General features: G+C 33.2%; 2 protein-coding genes across 4 annotated transcripts; both read right to left on the reverse strand.

The window, feature by feature from the left end:
- Nucleotides 1-5068: 5068 nt before the first annotated feature.
- LOC125854996 (mediator of RNA polymerase II transcription subunit 15a-like) lies at nt 5069-13494 on the reverse strand. Its single transcript, XM_049534624.1, has 10 exons — nt 10635-13494; nt 10425-10499; nt 9516-9580; nt 9303-9437; nt 8539-8650; nt 8284-8380; nt 7868-7980; nt 7362-7430; nt 5892-5950; nt 5069-5311 (listed from the first exon to the last, which is right to left on the reverse strand). The coding sequence occupies exons 1-9, from the start codon at nt 10680-10682 to the stop codon at nt 5897-5899; spliced, it is 768 nt and encodes a 255-aa protein (XP_049390581.1). The 5' UTR covers nt 10683-13494; the 3' UTR covers nt 5069-5311; nt 5892-5896.
- On the reverse strand, nt 10509-22868 carry LOC125854988 (mediator of RNA polymerase II transcription subunit 15a-like). 3 transcript variants are annotated; one of them, XR_007445449.1, is made up of 7 exons: nt 22781-22868; nt 21986-22056; nt 19710-19784; nt 16372-17265; nt 16077-16162; nt 14582-14644; nt 10509-10705 (listed from the first exon to the last, which is right to left on the reverse strand). XR_007445449.1 is itself a non-coding variant. In XM_049534617.1 (6 exons), exons 1-5 carry the CDS (start codon nt 22842-22844, stop codon nt 16097-16099), a joined length of 1170 nt encoding a protein of 389 aa, XP_049390574.1. In that variant the 5' UTR covers nt 22845-22868; the 3' UTR covers nt 14365-14644; nt 16077-16096. The 3 variants fall into 3 exon arrangements, 1 of the variants encoding a protein (XP_049390574.1); XR_007445450.1 differs by lacking the exon at nt 22781-22868 and having other exon boundaries at nt 19710-19828; nt 21986-22046; XM_049534617.1 differs by lacking the exon at nt 10509-10705 and having other exon boundaries at nt 14365-14644.
- Between the last annotated feature and the right edge of the window lie 1880 nt (nt 22869-24748).

The following is a 24748-nucleotide window of genomic DNA, read 5'->3' on the forward strand; positions in this document are numbered from 1 at the left end:
TAATAACCCGCAAATTACACTGGGCTAGGCAAAACCCATACAACAAGCTCTATCAGAAGTGAAAAATCATTGACAAAAGAAGGAAAAAAAAAACAAATACAAGTTGAAATCGGAAAAGAAAATTACCTCCGGCAGCTTCTCCGGCGGCCGCCACGGCTGGGTCGGTACCGTACCTTCACCACCACCGTGAATATCCATCACAATTCTGATCAACTTTTTCTTAACCTGGAAGATATAAATTTGTTATTGACGTTTGTGTATATTGAAATAAAAATAGTTGAGTTGATTTCTCATAGGTGTCTCAATTAATATTTTTTATACCATAAACCCAATTATCTTTATATTTTTTGATAACATAAAAGTCACTTAAGTTAATGATAATTATCTAAAGAGTTATTAAAATTTTATTTAATATATGAAAATACTCAGTTATTCATTTTATTTATAAAACTATTGTTAATTGAGTAATCTCTATGAATAATTATATTGAGTTTATGAGCTTATTTTTAAAAGTACAAGTTTTGAAAGAAAAAAATTGTATTTAGAATTTTTTTCTCCATTATTAAATACATAAAATAAAAAAGGAAAAAATATCAAATGCACTTTAAACTTGTTCAGATTTGAGATAATTCAAACACACACAAATTAATTGTTACTGTATGTTGATAATCAAAGTGTGTATATATATATATTATCTGGGGATTAGAGTTCCAGTGATATTCAAATCATCAACATAAATAATTATTATGAATCACTAAGATGATTGTATCACATTCACCTCTATTGATTCAATATGTCGAACAATTTTTCAAGTTTTATTGAACAAGCTTAACGAAAGTCTTTATATGCCCCATGCATTTTTCTTTAGGGAATTCAAAAAATTATCGTTATCTAGTTAGCCATTGTCACACCCCTATTTTTTTCAAACGAAGTGTTTGAAAAATAGAGTTTCTCCAATTAAAGTGACATTTTGAAAAGGGATTATTTTATTTCAGAGTCGCCACTTGGAATTGAGTTTTGATGTTCCAAGTCACCTAATTTTTACCCCTAATCAAAAGGAAGTTGACTCTAATTTTTAATGGTCTGCGAACCAGAAATCTGGATAAGAAATTCTATTGACCAAGGGGAAGGTGTAAGGCACCCCTCGAGTCCCGTGTTTCTAGCACAGTTGCTTCATTGACTTATATCTTGGCTTGACTTAGTTTGTGGATATAGTATACTTATTAGCTATACATTTACTTATATCCCACCTTCTTTGATATATTGTAACTGTCTTGTTTAGATTTTTTAGAGTCCGGATAATTTTAGTATTGTCGTTTTAGTGGGAGTCGATATTTGAATTATAATAGGAGGTAAACTTCTAGGGGATTTAGGATTAATTTTAGAAAAAGAAAATATTAAAGAGGTTAAGACCAATTTCTTGGAATTTTTTTTTTCTTATTTTCTTCTATTTATTTATTTATTTGCACGTTATTTTTGTAGTTTTTACTTTCATTTTTTATTTTTTTTTATTTTTTTAACATCCTGTTTCTTCTTCTTCTTACTTTTATTTTATTTTATTTTATTTTTGTCTAACAAAATGTTTCTCTTCTTTTTTTCATTTAAATAATTTTTGGTTAAGTTTTGTTTTCCCTTTTTTTTTTATTTTACCTATTCTTTAATTTTTACTATTATTACTTTTTATTCACTTTCATCTTTTGTTTCTTCTGTTTCTACCTTTTTTTTATAATAGATGTTTATTTATTTTTTATTTTATTTTATTTTTACTCTTTTTTTTAATGATCCGTTCCTCTTCTTTTTTTTTATTATCTTCATTTTTCTCTATTCTACACTATTTTTCTTTTATTATTATATTTTTTTCTCTGCTCACGTTTTAGTTTTTAATTCTATATATTATTTTTTTAATTAATTTTTTCCCTTTAAACTAATTGAGAGAAAATTGATATACGTAGTGATATAATAATATTCCTTCACCAAATGATGATAGTGTGAAATTACTAATAAAAGAATTATCTCACGTTGATGAATTAATGACTCACTCAAATGAACTAATGTTCATCTCCTCCATTTTTAATATTTCGGATACAATAAAATTATTCTAATGATTAATTGTCTCCATAAGTATGGCAATATTATTTATTTATTAAAATCCAGAAACTCCAAATGATAACTAATACAGAATCTCTAACCAATTTACATGTAATTAAATTAAAGTTATAAACGAAGTTGTCAATTTGTACCATCAAATAAATGTACATAAACATGTTGGAATAAAACTAAGAATAAACAACAACCATCTTTGGGTCAAATTAGTTGATTAAATTAAAGTCAGGTGTAAAAATAATTCGATGAGCAAATTTAAACAGTAGCAATTCATGCAATCAACAATATGATATGCGTCATAAAATAGTGGCATATAACAATACATGTAATTTTAAGGACTCCATAACATCATAATCGAATTCAAAACAATTATTTCATTGAACTATATAAGAAATTAGAATTATCTTTTCGTAAAACTTAATTCCAACAAAAGAAACCGCTACAATCTACTGATTTCCAAAGTTAATTATAATTAACTTTAAGGAGCCACGAACTTGAATCCACGAAAAAATCTTTCGGACTTAAAAGTGTATTGCTTCTTTTTTTTTTGTGTGCACTGTTATTCCATATAACTGATGATGCTTTATGATGGTGATGTATTGTGATATATATAGGAGTCCTCTTTTTTTTAGATACGTGGGCGTGTGGGTCTTTTTTTTTTTTAATTAATTAATTTTAGTCGTGTATGTATAGGAGTCTGTTAGTTGCTGATAGTTTTTGTGGGAATATAGTAGTATAGGGGCGAGTATATGGGAGTGGTGGGGTATGGGAGGTTAGATTATTTAGGTTATCTTTACTTTTAGTTTTATTTTAATTTTAAGAGAATAATAATTAACTATATAAAAAATTAATTAGAAAAAGTCAAATAGCTAAAAAAAAATAATTAAATAAATACTAGCTTATTTATAAAAACTTAATTTTAAAAATAATATAGATTTTTTTTTTTTGTAATCTTTCATTCTTTAAACAATTGAAAATAAAACTTACCTTAAAAAAAGATTCTATTTTTGTTGTTTTCAAATCTTTTAAAATAAACTTAATAAAATAAGAGAAAAGTCAAAATATTTAATTTATATTTATAAAAATATTTTAGCTCTAAAAATGGTGTAAAATTTTAAATTCGATCAAAAATACGTGTCTACAGCCATATAAACAGGATGTAACAACATCCATCAAGCGTCTATCAAATTTTTCATCCACATTCAAATTTATTAGATATCCTAAAATGTTCGTTCGCACTATGAGATAATGGGTCTCTATATAGTCAATATTAGCTCTTTGGAAAAAATCTTATGAGACCAATCATGCTTTATATCTAATGACTTCATTTTTCTCTTTATGTTTTCACATAAGAAATTATTTGTACCTTATTGGTTTTACACCTTCAGGTGTTAGCAATATCGTACCAAAATTACATTTTTGCAAGTGAGTGCTCTCTGCTACGATGACTTCAATAGCATGGTCCTTCGCTTTTTTGTCCGTCGCACTTTTGTCTACCATGGTCCTAGTCTTCTTACATTACTTCAATAGCAATATTTGGTACAAAAGGAATTATAGACTTTAAAATCATTTTGATTTCACTTAACTTATTGAGATCCCTTTATCATCATCTTTTCAAGAACCTAGAACTTTTCAGACTGAGGTATTATCAATTGTTATTTTTCACATGAACATCTTTNNGTCAATATTAGCTCTTTGGAAAAAATCTTATGAGACCAATCATGCTTTATATCTAATGACTTCATTTTTCTCTTTATGTTTTCACATAAGAAATTATTTGTACCTTATTGGTTTTACACCTTCAGGTGTTAGCAATATCGTACCAAAATTACATTTTTGCAAGTGAGTGCTCTCTGCTTCGATGACTTCAATAGCATGGTCCGTCGCTTTTTTGTCCATCGCACTTTTGTCTACCATGGTCCTAGTCTTCTTACATTACTTCAATAGCAATATTTGGTACAAAAGGAATTATAGACTTTAAAATCATTTTGATTTCCCTTAACTTATTGAGATCCCTTTATCATCTTTTCAAGAACCTAGAACTTCTCAGAGGTATTATCAATTGTTATTTTTCACATGAATATCTTTAGTCAGTTATCTTACATAAAAGATTAAAAGATTATATACAACCAAAAATAATTGATTCAATGCAATCGATGGATGAAAGAAAATGAAATGATTATTTTTAGATATGGACACCAACTTTATCATACACATAATATGTCGTTATTTGTTGAGAAAAAAATTATTTTTGGTGATTCTATTTCATGGCATGATCAAAATATTATTATTATTCCTCTGGAAAGTATACGATATAATTGTCCACCTAAAAGATATATTAGGACAAATACAATCCAACGCTAGGATCCGAGGAAGGTAAAATGTACGCACAACTTACCCTTATTTCGTGAAGGTAGAGATATTTTCAAAAGACCATCGACTCAAGCACATGAAATCAATATGAATAGAAAATACAACAATTGAAGAAAACATATCAATTAATAAAGAAAGCAGTACATATCATTTAGAAAAAGGAATAGTAACCAGGACTAATAATGTGATATTGAATTATAATAGACAATAGATGATATCATATATCAAAAGGAAGAAATTACATGCCTACAATAAAATTACGACAGATATAGGGCTACGGGTTACCACACTACCACCAAAAAGCAAGACAAAAATCAAATATCTACCAACGTTCTATACTAATACGCAACCTGCAAACATCCTCAATAAGCTTTAGTTCTGCTATACCCTACCTATTCACCTCTCCTTGTAACCCACTATATCCAACTTCTCAGACCTCCTAAGTGAGATCTATTCGTCTCCTCTTTGCATGCTCCAATCATGTGTTAATAAACTTGACAACATACATATATATGGGTGAAAAATCATTTGGTGGTGAAGTATTTAAAGTATTTTTTTACCTTATAATAGTTTTTGATATCACCTTCAAAACAAGAAAAATGTTTTACTTTGACTAGGAAACTTGACAATCAATGTTTAATTCAGTTGATCAACATATATCAAGCAACATTAAGGCAATTTTGCTCTTAAAATATAAATAGATGCATAGTAAAACTTCAAAGGACATAAGAACCAACAAGCCAAGATATATAAATTCATAAATTCAAAGCAACTGAAGATGAATCTCTTTTCGTCTCTCTCACTGTTTGATAAGAGCTCCACCTTCCAATATCCTCTGAAAAAGATAAATACAGTATTAGTACTTTCGTATTATAAACTTATACATAGAATTGTAGTAGCCTATTTGGCCAAATTTCTAAAATCAATTTATTTTGAAAAGTGCGTTTTTATCAAAAGTGTTTTTAGGGAAAACTACTCTTACTAATTTCGGAAAAAAAAACTCCTACTTCCTAGAAACTCTCATTTTCTCTCAAAAACATAGCCAAATACATCATCTTTGTAAATAAGGACTTTTAGCCATCAAAAAACTTGGCCAAACAGACCATAAATAGCATCGCCACAATGATTACGTCTTTACTATAATATCTGATTGATAAAAGATCATCCAACCCAAAGCCAAAACACAACAACAAAAAGTGTTCTTTAGCCAAAACACTAAGTTATTATTCACCAAGAGGGGGAAGAATTATAAGAAATAAATGCATGACCACGTTCAAAGAATAATGATTGCGGAAGGAATCTAATCTCAATATTAAGAAGATCAAAATTAATGAAATACATAATAGATACAGTAAAAATAATAATATTTAAAACGATGCAAAAGAAATATATGATGGATGTGAATAATGACTTACTCATTTTACTTGAAAAATACTGAAGGCCTCCCAATAACTTCGCTGGAGCTAGAATCCTGCTAAAAAATCGTGGCTTTAGAAGAAGATTAACCTTAAACACAAAGAGATCTTAGAATTTTAGAGAAGGACAAAGAGATCTTAGAAATTTTTAAAAAAAGAAAGAAATTAAACTAAAAGTTTCTTTTTTACTTGATAACTTAGTAAATTAAACATTTACGACACAATCATCATGCAAAGCAACCGGAGGAACTACTGCACTATTGCACCTCTTCCCATCGTCAATGCTTGCACGACTGCTTTATCATCTCAGCTACTCTACGTTGCCTCTTTGATCGGTCATTACCAGTCCACGAGGATCTGATGTACTTAGTTGGACGTCTAAAGTCCCTAGACACTTTAGCATCCTACATCTTCACTAAGTAGTTCAACTTTTTGTTATTATCAACCAACAATGTCTCCATCTTTTCCGAATGAGCTTCCATTTTCTCTAATCGTTCCTCAACTTGTGCTAAACGCTCATCAAGTTTAGCACCAGAACTCAATCCACAAGAGATCTTAGAATAAAACACATGAGCAACTATTAGTAACTTAAGAGGTTAATATATTTTAAGAGACCTTAAAACAGAAGATATCATTTAAACAAAACAAGAGAGATCATTAGTAACTTGGGAGATTTATACTAGCAGAATAATCACAAGTATACAGTTAAAATCACCTTCCACCCCCCTGATCCCCTCCCCCAACTCCACCCAGATAAAAACACTCTTTAATTTTGGATTACTCCCTGACAAGTTTAGGTATAAGTGGATACTAGAGTGCCACTCTTAGGCCTCATTAGCCTGTACTTAACAATGTTGGTATGAATAGTTCAAACCTTAGGTCATTAATGCATTTGCATACAATAAGATTTAAGCACTTATTTGATCTGAATAGGTCTTAATCATTAAGATCTTGAACGTCTTAATATCATTAAGAGGTATATTTCTTTGGATAATTTTCACCTCCACTCTATTCACAATCACCAGCACAACCACCATAGTTGCCAACCACTACTGTCAATCGCTACCACACTTACCATCCACATCATTATAATTATATCAACTGCAACCACTGTCACAGCCACCACTACCATTATCGCTAATCCCTACTACCAACTACCTCTATCATCACAACTAACACCGCCACCAACACATTATCAACCACCACACATTCTTCAACCACCACCATCAACACCGGCAACTACTAGTATCAACTAATTTCACCACAATTACCCCCACAACAAAATGTAAATCAGTGGCCTGGTTTTCTTATGCTAGCTAGTCAACTTAGCAAATACAAAAATTCAATTTGTATCATTAACAACAAATAAATCAATGGTATAATGCTATTTTTTATCTTCCATTTTTAATAGAGAAAATGCTTCAAAGAAAGAAAATAAATGGGAAAGCAGAACTACAAAAATAAAATCACCTCATTCTCCACAACTCGGACATTGTCTTTGTGCCCAACAACATAGTTTTGCTCCTTTGTACCCACCACCTCCTCTACAACANCAGCCACCACTACCATTATCGCTAATCCCTACTACCAACTACCTCTATCATCACAACTAACACCGCCACCAACACATTATCAACCACCACACATTCTTCAACCACCACCATCAACACCGGCAACTACTAGTATCAACTAATTTCACCACAATTACCCCCACAACAAAATGTAAATCAGTGGCCTGGTTTTCTTATGCTAGCTAGTCAACTTAGCAAATACAAAAATTCAATTTATATCATTAACAACAAATAAATCAATGGTATAATGCTATTTTTTCTCTTCCATTTTTAATAGAGAAAATGCTTCAAAGAAAGAAAATAAATGGGAAAGCAGAACAACAAAAATAAAATTACCTCATTCTCCACAACTCGGACATTGTCTTTGTGTCCCACAACATAGTTTTGCTCCTTTGTACCCACCACTTCCTCTACAACATCCTCCTTATGCACACCCTCATCGTCCTCTTCTGCTGCTTCCTTGTCACTATCCTCCGGCCCAGAAGTAGTTTCATAGGAAGTAGCTTCCATTGTCACCCCTTAGGTTGAAATTTCAATTTTAAAAAGGAATTTTAGAAATGAGTAAAATGACAACGAAAAAAAAGAGGATTTCAAAGGGAAAGTTTGCTTCCAACAAAACTCTTAAGCTCAAGATTTTATTTAACAAACAAGTCCCTTTAAAGTCTACTTTTGCAACCAAAAAAAATTGGCTTCCCTGTTGCTATGCACGACACCACATAGGAAATTTGAAAAAAGAATATTAAAAATGAGAGCATCATTTTTCTTAAGTTCACATTGCAAGTGAAAATGTGAAATACAAAACATGAACTCTCATTGTTCACCTGGACCATGGGCATTCTGACCACTACTTGCAGTATTGATATGAAAACAATTGGTCATTGTCCGCAGTTTAAAGGATATTCTATACAGATAATCATTCTGCAATATTAGATAAATTTAAGTTAGAATGCATACAACATGTCTAGATGACTGGAAAAATGTATGCAAGTTTACAAAAAGCAGGAATAGAAACGTCAAATGAAGTGGAGAACAAATTGCATCATTCAATTAAACAGAAAAGAGTTTAGACAGCATACCCAACTTGTAGCAACATTATACATCTTTTCCTCAAACATCACTGCAATTTCCCTAAGTTCCTGTACATGCCGATGCCTAAAGACAGGAAAAACCCTCTGAATGTCCTCCAATCTATACAAACATATCGACAAAAGATCAGCTTAAAGGCTTGACAAGAACACAATCTAGATAAATGCTTCTCAAATATATCAAAAACAATGTCATCATGCCCCTGCTGTGAAAGACTAAGACTTGTTTTCTCTAAAGAATATCCTTAGTTATAATCAAATTAGCTCAAGCAACTACCTGTCGTTTCGACAAATTTAAAACAAAATATAAGGCACATAGAGAAAAAGTAGGTTTTCCACTTGAAATAGTTTCTTGATTGATAACCTAAATTGGAAATATTTAGGGCATGAAGTAGTCAAGGGTGTGATCTAATGTCGATACAGGTGATTTCTTCACCTATGTCCTAGCCTTGGTGGACAGGTTTAGATATCGCATGAAAATTAGTCTAAATACACAAAAGCCGGCATAGACACCACATTTATAATTAAAAAAAACTCCGCCATGAACTTTCAATTACTCCACCAAGTAGCAGTAATAGAAATCCCCCAATTCACTAAGAGAAGTGAGTTTTGACAAAATTGAAATCTGAAAAAACAGGTTCTACCTAACTAGCTATTCTCATAAAACTGATAAAACACTAAAGAACCCTAAATTCCAAATCCAAAATCTTCAACAAAACCACAAGAACAAGCTGCAATTTCTTTAAAAAGTTTACATTTTGTTGACAATCCTTTGACGAGTATAGGGCACAAGTCCAGTCCGCCAATCACCGGCAGCAGCTCCGGCACCTTCACCGGCTCCCCGAGCATGAGCAGCCATCCAATTATTCCCATTCATCTCAATTTGTGACCTAATCAAATTCCTTTCTTCACAATTGAAAGAAAAAGAACAAAATTATGTAACTGAATTTTGAAAGAGAACCTAGAACCTGAGATAGCTTACAAGGGTTTTATATGTGTAGAACGGGTTTAGCCTTAAGGGGTCGTTTGGTACCTACATGAGAAACAAGTTATCCATATTAATTTCCATATAACTTATACGACGTTTGGTAGATAGAAAGGAAACAAGTAATTCATGTATAAAATTAATACGACGTTTGCTTGACAATCTAAAAGCCCACATAACTAATATATATATATATATAAAATTTATTAGGAATCTATGTATTATTTTATGCAGAATAAAAGGTGGAATAACTAATACATAAATAACCAACAATCTCTACATAACGAATACCTACATAAAATAATACATAGATTCACTCATAACTAATTCTTACATTACTAAGATGTGCATAACTCTAACCAATTACCAAACGACCCCTTAGTACCCCTCGCATGCCAAGAGAAAGGCCGGAAAACTTGAGAAAAGGCATAAAGAGACGAATAACATAGTAAAAATGAACACATACGTTACCTTCAACCATCAAAAAAAACAAAACAAAAAAAAAACAAAGCAAAAGAAAACAAACTAACCAGCATTCTATGTTTCAACAAAATGTTGTCATGAGTGCTTTTTAAAACTCAGATATATAAAGCCCAAGCCCAAAGAATTAGGGAGGCCTTGATCCCTTTCAGTGAAGGAAAAAAGATTAACATCAAAATCATGTCTATATAACAGTGGCACATAAGGTTAAAATGAGACGTCGTCTAAGATGGCTCTCTCACCTAAGAAAGTATAGACATGTCCTAAGAAGACGTCCGAAAGCATCAATAGGTGGGACATTATGATGATTGAAGGAAGTAAAAGAGAAGAGTTAAGACTAAAATCCAGTAACAGTAATTATATCAAGGACTATGGTTTGCTTGGGATCTGCAAATTTAGCTAAAAAACAAACCTGCCAGACTTTAGAAGCAATTTTCAGGAAAATATACTTGAGCTCTGATAAATACATCTCCTTCATAGACTTGATCTGCATTAAAAAATTTCATTAAAACAAATTCCACATCACAACTCAATGCAAAAAAAATCAATTTCCAGCAAGTCATATGTGATATCCTCAGTTTTTAAAATCTTGAGCAAATAAAAATACCATTGCAAACTAAACCTTTCGGTAAACCTCTTTCTGCCAATCAGCTCCATTTGTATTTCCCATCTGAGCTGAGGAATCTAAAGGTGCTACAAATAAACAAAATTGAGGATAACAAAAATATTAAAGAAGTTGATTGCTTACATCATTCAAATTTCAGGCAAATTTTGGGACATTGGTAGAATAGTTGAGAGTTAGTTACTTTGGGATCAAGTTAGTTTTCCCTTGTAAATAAAGGAGTTCTCATTCATTGTATTTTATACATCAAGAGAAATAAAAAGCTTTCTCCCTTCTCTCTACGTTTCTCCAGTATTTTCTTCCTTTTGCTTTATATTTTATCATGCATTATCAGCACGAGACTCAGCCATCTTGGATAAATATTGTGATTCGAAGAACTTAATTTCATTATATGAAATCTATGGATGAGTGAGATGATTTAATAAATATGAATACTTTGGTTCATGCATAGCTTGATTATCTTTTATGCACGATGATGATGATTATTGTCACACTAATAAAAGAATGTTGGTTGTGAAGTTATCACCACACACTTCTAGAAGTAGAATAATTAAGAAGAAATATTTTAAATTTAACCTCAAAGTAATAAATCTAAAATTTATTATCAAAGTAGTAAAACTGTAATAACCCAACAATTTATTTTTTTGAGTACTTATTATGGAAAGATTGGAGAACTAATTTAATTTGTAGTTATTGGCCAAAGCCTAAAAATTACAAGTTTCTTAAAGGAACTAGAAGTAGGAAGTACAGGCGAACAACAACATAGTCCTCCACACATTTAAAAGAAAAGCTTCAAGTACTACCAATCTTAATTTGTACACTTTTCCAATTGATATTGGTCAACAAGTAATGATATTGCAATGATTAGGATGGAATGATCATATGGAAAATTATTATTTTGAGAAATAGGGGTTAAGCCATCGGCGTTGGCTATGCAGCTGTATTGTTTCAGCATCGTGTTTATACACATTTTGATTATTATTTCGGGACATGGATAATTAATATTGGACATAATATTCACTAATTAAACTTGAATAATGATATTGAGATATGTTCAAGGTAGAAAGTTACGATTAAGATCTAAGCTTGAAACTTAATGAAATTGGAAATTGATCCATCATTCGACAACAAGGGTTGAAACTCGATTATAAACTTGGACTCTACGAGGTATGGGTAACTCAAAATATTATAGGTTCTGAATTCTAACTCATTAATCCGAGTTGACTTTTTGGGTTAATCTTTAACTGCAAATTTGACTTGTGTTAAAATTAAGAAAACATCCGACGAAGGGTTTCTGACCATTCTAAACCCATTTTGTGTTAGTTTGAGGTGATCCGAAGACTCCATTCCATAGTTATGATCTATTGGAAAGTATGATTGAGTTGTGAATTTGAGGTAGGTGAGACTTTAAGCTTTGGGTGCTTGTTTTTCAAATCCATTTTCAAAAGGTGTTCTGTCTGCTTGAGTAGGGACGAACATTTGCTTGGCAGAATCAATGGTCTTCGAGGTTTTGACGAGTTCGCTAGAGTTGATCTAGTTGTTCAGGTGAACAACTGCATTATTTGTGGGGGGTTTCAAAAGAGTCATTATCATTAATATTCCAAGTCCTTTTTGTAGAAATCTCACGTCTAGGATTAGAGAAATCAAGGATTATATTGATGATTAAAATTGTTGAGTACATACTCCTTATATAGGGAGAGAATTGTAGAGTCCTAAGTTAACTATACTTAGAGTCCTACTACAATACCTATTACTACTATAATAATAAAAAACTTATATATAATCTAATATTAGTTGGAATATAATCCTAATCATAATCTAATCCTAGTTGTAATATAATCCTAATTAATATAAGTAGTCTAATCCTAGTGTGACTCTAATTCTACAGCAGTGTTGTAAACTCGTGTCGTGATGCTCCTTGGTTTAGCGTGGGATTTGCACAAGAGTGTTAGATTCATATTTTGAGATACCAAGACTTCATAATTATTTATCATATTGTTTGAATACTTGTTTAATTCATCAAATGTTGTGAATTAATGGTGAAGGTATGGTAATTGGGTCACATGGCCGGTGGTGTGTGCTGGGTGTCAATCACGTCTGGGAGGTAGTTTGGGATATGACAAACCTAAAATTCAATCCCGGAGTAGTAAACACTTTGCAACTAACTCCCGAAGTAGTAAGAATCAGGCATCTACTCTCGAAGTAACATTCCTTTGAACTTTACTCCCGAAGTAGTACAACTTCAAAATTTACTCCGAAAGTGGTAAAATTTTAAAATTACATTCTCCAAGGGGTAAAACTTCCAAATTTTCTCCTGAAGCAAAAATAATTTGAAAAATATATGAGAAATACTCTTAAGCAATGTCTTCTACTTAAGGAAAGTAATGATCTATGTCTTAATCGACCAACACCCTTTGTGGGATCTAGGTTAACGCACAGTTTGGCATCGTAACCCGACTTCCGGTTCATCCCGCAATGCCACTTCAGCTTACCAAAAATGGCCCACTTGGAGCTCTTGATTCCATGTGCGGCTCAACAAAGCAATCGCGTCGTCCTACCTATTTAAAGTTTGAGAATAGGTCGAGGGGATTGGTATTTCAAGCACATTCAAATAATCAGATTTCATTCCCCGAAGTGAATGAAAGAGATACCACAACTTCTCTCGAAGAGATAGAATAACAAAGGATATACATGTTATTTTTGTGGTATAGAAGTCATTGCAATATGACACGTGTGTCTACTTTATTAAAATATCATTTTAAGGAAGAAGGAAATATATCTTGTTGAATGATTTCTACGGTAATGTTTTATTAATTCTTTGAAGGAAATAACAATTCATATATTTTCCTAGCGGAAGTGCAACTATATAAAATTACCACTTTGATAAAAAAATATAGATGTTAATCATACGATTCTCAAATTCTGGAGATGTGTTGTTCTCATGATAAGTTGATTAAACCAACTAATATTTGAAATGAATCAACTAAATCCTGAAATAAGAAGTGAATGTGGGCATGTTCACCTCTCATGTGATATCTTAAATAGATGCATCTATAAGATGATCACATGTTCATTTATTGTCAACATGCATTTTGACATTCACAAAGTTGTTTGTTCGAGTTAAGAGCATAGTTTTCAAATTGTGTAATCAAGACAATTCATCTTGATAAATCTAATTTATATCCGAGCTAGTTTGACATTGAATACCTTCAATAAATAATTGAACCATTGCTTATGAGAACAAAACTGTGTGTGTTGGTCTATGATAGGATATATTGTATACAACAACACTTCAATGCATCAGACCAACAAATTATGACTAAGGGTGTGCTTGGTACGAAGGAAAACATTTTCTGGAAAATGTTTTTCAATTTTCTTATGTTTGGTTGGTCAAAATGTTTGGAAAATATTTTCTCTAGGAAAATAAGTTCCTTAAAAATGAAGAAAATGATTTCCCTAATGGAAGTAGGCCAAACAAGTTGCATAAGAGACATTCTAAGTTTATTGTCTCCTTCCACCCACCCAATCTCCCCAACCCTTGACCATTCAGCCACACCTTAATTTTCCCACTCTTAATTGGTTTAGGGTCAGGAACTGAATATATTCCGCCTAATAGATTTTGATGTGCAATATATGATTAAAAGATATACTATGATGCACAAAGATAGATTGTCCAAAGTAGATTGGGACATGTTAGTTTTTCTAACATAAGGGGGAATAATAAGCAGTCAACAAATATTTATCATCAGTACGATATTCATTCAAAAGACCATTCAAGTCAAATGCTTTAAGCATTTGCTAACCCAAAATTAATCCCATATCTCAGTTGCAAATGCTCCTATTAAATGTCCCAGAAGGACAGAGTCTATGGCATACATGAAACATGATAGACGAGGCGGTTTCAATTGAAATAATCCATAGAAAGGGAAAAGGGAAAATGATCATACTAAAGAGTGAATGTGCTCTTGAAGAGCCTATGACTTATGAAACCTCATGAGTGCTTCAGGTACCTGTAAATAATGAAGTGATGAAATCTTAGTAAGTTATGTCGCACTGTGAACTGATACAAAATGATAACTCATCGACGATATATTTGATACAACATAGCCCATAATATTGTAAAAGATTGTGAGGATCTAAATTCTATGTTTATTTAAGCGTACTGATGTAGAAATGTTTATCAAGTGAAATGATACATCATGCATCTTGATAAGTGTAACCTTATTGGACCAACAATCGATGCATCAGAGGATCACACATTTAATATTGGATATTGTCACTTGACAAAATTCATATGAAACTTCCCGAAGATTCAAAATGCTTGAAGCATTTACAAGTTTCTATAAACTTGTTCATAATCCTTATAGAGAACATCAAATAAGGTGGATGTGACTTAATCACCTTAGCGAATATTCATTGACGAAGAATATAATAGTGACTTTGCTTACTTTTGTGTTTTTATAAAGAAAACAACATCGGGGTTTCTTGTACTTGTTAATGTTGACGACATAAACCAACACTCGCTTTCCTGAACATATCATCTATCACTTTTAAAGTTTTGTGATGATGCATATAAATAATACATTGGTAATGCTCATAATGTTGAAATCGAAGGCAACTTTATAGGTTTAACAAACATTTTTTATCTGTCAAAAATCATAATATATTTTAGATTCTCTTGTTTGGTCAATGAAGAAATTCTTTTGAGTATAAAGAATACATGAAGCATTGTTTATTAAAGCACAATTATATTAATTTTTAAAGTTTGTTCATTGAATTTAGGGTTTTCTTCAGTTTCGTCTAAAACTAGTCCTCGATCACTACATTTGACTAACATAAACCATTGTTGCATGAAATTAGGATAAGTACTAAATAATGTGTTTCTTCTTTGGTCAATCATCACTTGTCCACAAGGAGTTCACATACTTAGCTAGACATCTAATGTCCCTAGAAACTTCAACATTCTGTATATTCACCGAATAAGCCCAATTTTTTTAACATCAGCCAACAATGTCTCTGCCTTTCTCAAATAAGCCTCAATTTATCTCTCATCTCTCCTCAACTAATGCCCAATAAGATTGACATCATTACAAATTTTTAGTATATTTGATTGTTGTTGCCATCAACATTTAGTAGTTTGAATATCAAACCTAAGATCTGCAAATGATTGATAAGACTATTCTTCCGTGAATGACATTCTCTTTGTTTGATGTAATTTAATCAAGCAAACAGAGACTGACTGTATATAAAATAACTATTTAAACACCTATTCCTTGCTTACACTATTTCATCCTCTTCATTTCTCACACTTGGGACTTATTCCAGTTTCTAAAAATCCATGGACAAGAGCTTGTCATGGTTGCCAAGTTCTTGTTCTCTCTTTCAGTAGAAGCCATTTAAAAGGACAGATCTATAAAGATAGAATAAGAACAAAAATATTACCTCATTCATTGGGACTAGCTTCATTGGAAATTCCAAGGCACATTTGCAACGTTCTTGCTTTCATCCACAGCAGGTAGGTTTTGTCTCTGTTAAAAGATTAAGGGTGTTAAAGTTAGGACTAAAAGTGCACCATTTTATCAAAGAATAGAGACTATTAGTGCTCCATATGAAAGAAATAGAATCATTTTGAGCCTAGTCCATAGATAATAGACTATTTTGAGCCTTTTCTCCTCAACATGCTATAAACACTCATCAAGTTTAGTTATACTCAATCCATAAAATGATGACGACATACCTGAGGAGATACTGCCTGATAGGCTTGAGGTGAAGATATTTCTGACTTCACTTGTGGATGATGAAATCCAACACACTGGCCAACTGACTGCTGTTGCTGTAAAACTCCTGTTTTCATTCCCATTTGCTGCCTCATCGTTAGGTCATTAACATCAGTCAGCTGGTGAAGCTGTGACATCTTGTGGGCTGGCAATTGCACAGTCTGCTGTTGCAGTTGCCTTAACAGTTGTTGCATTAACTGATGTCTATGAAAAAGTTGCTGATGTTGCATTAACTGCTGGCTATGAAAAACTTGCTGCTGCTGATACATCTGTCTTAATTGCTGGTCCTGCAACATTTGCTGCTCGTGCAATTTAAGAAGTGACTGTTGCAGGACGCTTGAATTTTGCCATAGGGAACCGAGGTTTGCCTGCACTGGGTGCATTCCACTTTGTGAACTTAATGAGCTTATGTTTACTTCTTGAGGACTGTTGACAGGATTCTGTTGAGAAAAGCCAGTAGCTGGTGAGATTATTCTGTCTTGCTGGGAGTTGTAAATTGTCGATATGCCTGACAAGGAAATATGTTGCAGGTTGGTGAGGTTATTCTGTTGCATTGCCGCCATGGAACCATGTACGGGTTGCATCAGTGGATTGGTTTGACCATCAAGAGATTGTAGTTGCTGAAGCTGTATGGAAGACTGAGGAAGTTGCCCCTGCAGTAGAGAAAAAGAACGCTTGCGCGGCCTATAGGAACTAAGAAAGAAACTTATGAGTTTCTCAACCCAAAGCAGTTTCTCCTTGTGAGTAACCAGAATATCATGCTTGTTAAGGCCCAAGAAAACCATAATGTGTTCCAACTTCGTCTTGAACATCTTGAGCTTTTCAATGTTCTCATTTGGAGATAGAGAATCATGCTTAAAATCAGAAAAAAACAGCTAAGTCACAGTCCTGTTTCTTGCTCTTAGCAAACTTTTAAAAGTCATGCTTTAAATACCTCCCATGGCAAAGAATAAGGGAGGAAAACTTAAGCAATGGCATCACGAGACAAATATCATAACTAGCAAGGACCCCACAATTCAGCATAATGTTGATTCAAGTGCTCTTTAAGTTCGGATAAATCAAGCCCGTTTCCGCAGAATTACGGAGATCTTGATTCTTCACCGAGAGGAAAACAAACCAACATAAAAATGACATCTATATCACAGTTTTTACCAAAGATATATGAAAATAACTCCTTTTATGGTGTCCACCACCACCTCTACTTAACAATCATACAAAATGCTTCAACATAGACAATACATGGAGGTGCAAGAAATGAAAAGGAACTAACCGCACTACAATATATTCCCATATAAGAGTACTGTTTCTCAAGAACACAGGAAAGGAACCAAAGATGCAAAAATGAGAATTTACAGTTTTGAGCTTTCTGCATCAGTTCTCAGTTAGATAATATTCTAGGGCTACCTTGGGCATATCAAGGAGTTCGTATGCTATATGCAAATGATGACTGAAACTTGCTAGAGAGTCGACCAAAAGTAGGAACTATGATGATGTTACCTTCACAAAAAAAAAAAGTTGGAACTATGACGAAGTTGTGTAGGCTCGCCAAAGCGAGAGGGTTGTTTAACATCATTTTTAGAACGACAAAAATGCCTGAAGAATGAAGGTGGAGTACAAAGATAACGATCTACAACAACAAAAGTGATATCCAGCATTGCAACAACTATAGGGATATCAAAGCTGCTAAGCCACACTATGAAAATTTGGGAGAGGGTGGTGGAGTTGAGGGTGAGGAGGAGTGTGTTTATTACTGAGAACCAGTTCAGATTTGTGTGAAGCCAGTCATCTATAAAAGTCATTCATTCCCAAAAGGAGGTTGGTGGAGCTGTATAGGGAGAGGAAGAGGGTCTTACATATGGTGTCTGTCGACCTACAAAACGCTTACGACAGTTTCTAAGGGGGTTTATGGAGATGTTTGGAGACTAGAGGTGTACTCGTAGCATACATTAGAGAGATTACGGACATGTATAATGGTATCAAGACCCGGGTAAGCATACATTAGCCCATTCTTATTTGCCTTAGTAATGGATGAATTAACACTGCATATCCAAGAGGTGCCATGGTGTATGTTATGTGAAGATAACATAACATTGATTGGTGAGACATGCGACGGATTTAATGATAGGCTGAAGGTCTGAAAACAGACCCTGAAGTTTAAAGGGTTTAGGTTGAGTAGGAGTAAGACAGTACTTGGGGTGCAAGTTTAGTGACGCAACTCACGAGGCAGATGTGGAAGTGTGGATTGATATACAAGTCATCCCCAAGAGAGGGAGTTTTAAGTATCCAGGATTAATAATTCAAGGTAATGGGGAGATTGATGATGTTCACATTGGAATGGGGTGGATGAAATAAAGTCTAGCATCTCGTGTCTTGTGTGATAAAAATGTGTCACCGCGACTTAAAGGCAAGTTTTTAGAATAGTGGTTAGACAAGCAATGTTGTATGGGGTGGAGTGTTGGTTGGTCAAGAACTTGCACGTACAGAATATGACAGTAGCGAAAATGAGGATGTTGAGATAGATGTGTAGGCATCATACTAAAATAGATAGGATTAGGAAACGAGAATATTAGGGATAACGTGGGCGTCTCCGTGGCAGACAAGATAAGGAAAGTGAGGCTCGGATGGTTCGGGGATGTCAAGAGAAGATGTTCAATGCTCCAATGAGAAGGTTTGAGAGGTTGGATATGGTGGACATATGAAAGGTAAAGGTAGGTCAAAGAAGTATTGGGAAGAGGTGATTAGACAGGACATGACACACTTATAGCTTATCGAGAACATGACCTTGGATAGGAGAATATGAAGGTTGGAGATCAGGGTAGAAGGTTAGTAGGTAGTTGAGTCACCAGTAGTACTATTAGTTACCTTTATTAACACTTGGTTTCTTTGCTTCAATTATCGTAGTATTTTTTCTTGTTATTGTTCCTTTCTCTATTATTTTATCATGGTTGCTTCACTACTATATTTCCTTATCTTAACTGCTTAGAATTTTTTTACCTGAGCCGAGGATCTTTTGGAAACAACCTCTTTGCCTTCACAAGGTAGGGATAAGGTTTGCCTACTCACCACCTTCCCCAACCCCAAACTGTGAGATTACACTAGGTATGTTGTTGTTGTTGATGAAGCACTTAGAAGGCAACGGTTTTAGGACAAGAAGAAGACAAAATATATGATTGCAAGTGATGTCCCCATAAGAAGAATGACTTCTGAGAACTATTAACATCTCAAATTATATCAAACTCTAGTAAATCCAGCATGCTTCCAGAAATGATAATAGTGGAATAAGATGTTGATGACATACCTGCTGCACTTTAGAAGCAATATTCTGGTATTCATCATGGATATCTGATAAATACTTCTCCTTCATAGACTTGATCTGCATTACAAATTTTCATTAAGTCAATTGCAGAAATGTCAAGACTGCATTTCCACAAAGATATGTGATAATTAGATCAACTGTATGATGCAGTAGAGAAGTAACTACAGAATCTTTACAGAAGAACCTTCCATATAAAAAGGTTAAAAGTGAAGTAGAAGATGAAGACTACAACTGATTAACATGCAAATGGTAAAAGAAACAACAAGCTTTGCTTCCTTTAGCTTCTTCAGTACACATTTTTGCGCACATCATGAGTACAACTTCAATAATGTGACCATAGACCAGCCCAACAAAGAGGAATTAGAATATACACTTTTTATAGTTAGTTTGGGAGATATAATACAGTTTAATGGCTGTCAACATTATTTATAATCTTTTTTCACTTTACACCATTGTCATCAACGAAGTAGAACGAGGGTAAACAACGAAATAATAACAATATAGTTGGATTCACAAGTAAAAAACAACGGGATGGAGTACACAGAGCATGTTAACGTTATATGTTCATTCTTGGAGAAGTCAGAGTATTCGAACTTATTCCCTAGCTAGTAAACCAAGTCAGGGATGTAAGTAGAGAAGGATTAAGGGGAGGGCATATTGCCCACAGAGTTTCAAAGACGGAAGCATCAAGTAAAAGGTTTTATTGATAATAGCAAGGTCAACTTGGCTGTATACAATTGATATACCAAAAAGAGGAGAAATCTACAAAATATGGTTCTCTCTAAAAGACACTCAATCCTCTATACAAACGGGGTGCTCCAAAAAAGAAAATAAGGGATAGGAGACTACTCCTCAATTGAGTAAAGCGCATCTCCACCCCTTCAAAAGCTCTCCTATTCCTCTCTTTCCAATTGACCCACATAGAGCAAGAGGAGTACCATTCCAAGTCTTGTGTCTTCTGGATGATTCTTGGCATAACCTGTGAAACTCCAAACCATATAGAGATATCCTCCGGCTAAATTGCACTGTAACAGAATATGGTCCACGTCCTCATCCGACTCCTTAAAAAGGAAACACTAACTCATGCAAACAACCTTTCTATTCCTAAGATTCTTCACCATCAAAATCACACCTCTAATAGCGAACTATGTAAAGAAGCACACCTTCCTCGGCACCTTCGGTATCCAGACCGAGACATATGGAAAACTATCCACTGCCCTAACCAAAGATTTCATAGAAGTACTTAACCAAGAACACTTTTTTATTCCCCAACTCCCAACTCAAAGCATCACGTATGTCGACGGGTAGACATTGCTTTTAAAGTAAACCTAGCAATCTCTGAAACTCAGTCACCTCCCAATTTCAGAAAGTCCTTCTAAACCTCAAATCCCATAAGATCCCATCCCCATGAGCCCCCTTAACTTGTTGAACAGACAATTTCCTTTGGCAAGAAACTTTATACAATATTGGGAATTCATCCTTAAGCACCAAGCCTCCACACTACTTTTACCCCTAAAAACTAACCATACTCCCTTGCCCAACTTTAAAACCAATGTTATCATTAAAGGCATTCCACCCCTTCATATTCATGATATTCCTCCACACACCACATCCAAAGGACATCGTGATCACATTTGTTCTCCATCCCCGTTTCATCTCTCAATATTTATCCGCTATCACCCCTCACCATAAAGCTACTCCATCCATCACAAATCTCCACAATCATTTGCCCAAGAGTGATTTGTTAACACGGAGGGACATCTTATTATAGTCATATATTCAGGTATATACTTCTTACATGAATACGTCTATCCTTCAAACTATCAACTAAAGATTTTAGTTGCCGCAAATTAAATTAAAATGGTGACATGCCATGAAGACTTCGACTCGAACTTACATACATTTACCTCATGAATTTAGATAATACGATCACAACATTCAACAACTAATTTTCTATAATCAATAAATTTATTAAACAATACTTCCTCTATTACTCTATTTTATCATAGGAAATATTTCAAAAGATTCAGCTATATATTATAATGTTATAACCAGGCAATTTATAAAAATCCACAAATGTTTTCTCAAAAAACATTTGTGGATTTTTATAAATTGCCTGGTTATAACATTATAATATATAGCTGAATCTTGTGAAATATTTCCTAATGATAAAATAGAGTCATACAGGAGGTTTAGCAAATGTAATTTCCTCAATTTTCAAAATCTTGCGCAAATGAAAACATCATTGCAAACAATACCTGTTGGTAAACCTCTTCTTGCCAATCAGCTCCATCTGCATGTCCCGTCTGAGTTGCAAAATCTAAAAATGCTACAAATAAAACAAAAAAATGAGGATGACACAAATATCACAAAACTTGATTGCTTACAACATCAGAATTTTAGGCAAATTTTGGGACAGTGTTAGATATTTCAAGTATATTAATACATTTTTAGTTACCTTCCAAATATACTTGTCTAAGAAAGCTAAGTTTCCCACTTTACACTAGGGTATTGATTGGGTTTTTGGTAACATACTAATATTTCCATCCTTTTAATCTATACTATTATAAAAGTAGGAACCTCCCACACGAAATTTTGATTACCATTCGTAAGTGCATTCTGCGTTGGATAACTTTTTTTGAGCTGAGGATCTATCTACCCCACAAAGGTAGGGTAACGTCTGCCTACATCCTACTCTCTCCGGACAACACTAGTAGAATTACACTAAGCAAATAATGAGTCCACCCTTTACCTTTATAACAGGGTTCAAACGTGTTATGTGCCGCTAACCCATACGTCACAAATTCACTCTTACCACTAGACCAAGGTCTTGGGGCTTATCATTTTCACTTTTTTTATGACAAGGAACACACACTTGCTGCCACTCTTAGGTAGCACAGGATAAACCTCACACCAGTATAATACATAGCAAATCACACATCAGATAAACTGTACTAGGCAAACCCTATACAACAAGCACGATCAGAAGTGTAAAATCATTGACAAAAGAAGAAAAAATACATATACAAGTTGAAATCGGAAAATAAAATTACCTCCGGCGGCTTCTCCGGCGGGAACCACGGCTGGGTCGATACCTTGACTACCGTGAGTATCCATCTCAACTGATCAACTTTTTCTTCCCTAGGAAGATAAAAAATTCTTAATGACGTTTGTGTATGTATATAGAACAGTTAATTTCTCATTGGTGTCTCAATTAATAATCTTTATACACTAAAGTAAATTAACTTTGTATTATTTATTTAACAGAGGCGATCCATTAAGGGGTTTGGGGGTGCCACGCCACCCCCGAACTTCGACGGAAACTCTATATATACATAGGTATATATATATATAATATTTATATTTATATAAAGCGTGCCACCCACAGAACAAAATTGGCTTGTGGTGCCACGGTAGGAGGGCAACTTTAGATGGCTGATGTTGCGGGTTTGAATCCCATTTGTACCTATTTTTTTGAGAAAGACGTTTTTTTAAGAAAAAAGAAATTGCTGCACACGTTCTTTTAAGAAAAATTAGAGAACTAAAATTAATTTATATCGAAAAGACGAATAATTTAATCAAATATAAAATTAATTTAATCGATAAGTCTATTTGGCACCCACGGAGTCTAAATCCTGGATCCGCCACTGTTTGTATATATATTATTAATAACATAAAAGTCACTTAAGTGATGGTAATTATTTTAAAAGGTTATTAAAAAAATGTTTTTTATATATAAAAAAGAGTAAATTTTAGGTTTAGCAAACATAAAAATCATATTAGCGCTCTATAGCTACAGTTTTGCTATTTGTGCTCCACAGCAAACATAATCAGATTTGTATAAATGGCAGGCAGGCATCTCGTTTGTTTTAATAAAAGCAACGATTGTATATGTATATCGGTTAGATTATTGTATATATTTGACTACTATGTATATGTATCAATGATTGTGTTTGTATATCTGCATAAAATTTGAATTTATATACAATTGAATAAAAATAAAACATTTGTATATCAAATCTCTTTCGCGCTCACTCTCGCTTTATACAATATAAACTATACATTGTAATTTGTATAATTTGTGTTTGTATAAAGCGAGAAAGAGAGAAAGGCAAAAGCGAACTGGTAGGAAAGATTTGTATTTATATAATTATAAATGTATAGGACGAAAATATATGTATTTGTATTTGTATATACTGTATTCACTCGCTTTATACAAACACAAATGCAATTTATACATTTGTGTTTGTATAAAGTGAGAGAGGCGAGAGAGAGTGGTGAGCGAGATTTCTGAAGAGAGAGGCAAATGGCAAAGTGTTTGCTACAAATTAGAATTAAATGAAACTGTGGTTATAACATTTATTTTGAGTTAATAATTTGTTATTTCATAAAAAATTTCCTACGAAGAACACTCAATTACTATTATTTTATCTATCAAATGGTGTTAATTGAATAATTACATGAGAAATTAACTCTATCAATAATTGTATCGAATATATAAACTTAGTTTTAGAAGTACAAAGTTTGAAAGAAAAAAATAATTGTTCTTTTTAAAAATTCTCTGTTATTAAATATATAAAATAATAAATGGAAAAAAAAAACATTAAATGCACTCTAAACTTGTTCGAACTCAGGATAATTTGAACACATACGCCAATTAATGACTTAAATTTTGAAAAATCACTGAATTTTGTATGACACTCACGTAAAAGTCACTTAAGTAATGATAATTATTTTTAAAAATCATTTATAGGCCTTCTAACGAAAACACAAAGGCAAATAAAATCATATTTGTAGCATTCCTTAAGCAAATACTCATTAAAGCAATTGACCATATTTTTTTAGATTGTTTCAATCCGTCTTATAAGAATTTTTTAGGCTTTATTGAACAACTTTTTAGAAAATCTTTGTATGTTTCAAGTATTATCAGTCCTTCAGGAATGTTCATAAAATTTGTGTTGTCTAGTGAGTCATATAAATAGGTTGTGACAATATACATCAAGCGCATATCAAGTTTTTCA

This window comes from Solanum stenotomum, chromosome 2, assembly GCF_019186545.1.
Source record: "Solanum stenotomum isolate F172 chromosome 2, ASM1918654v1, whole genome shotgun sequence".
Taxonomy (NCBI): domain Eukaryota; kingdom Viridiplantae; phylum Streptophyta; class Magnoliopsida; order Solanales; family Solanaceae; genus Solanum; species Solanum stenotomum.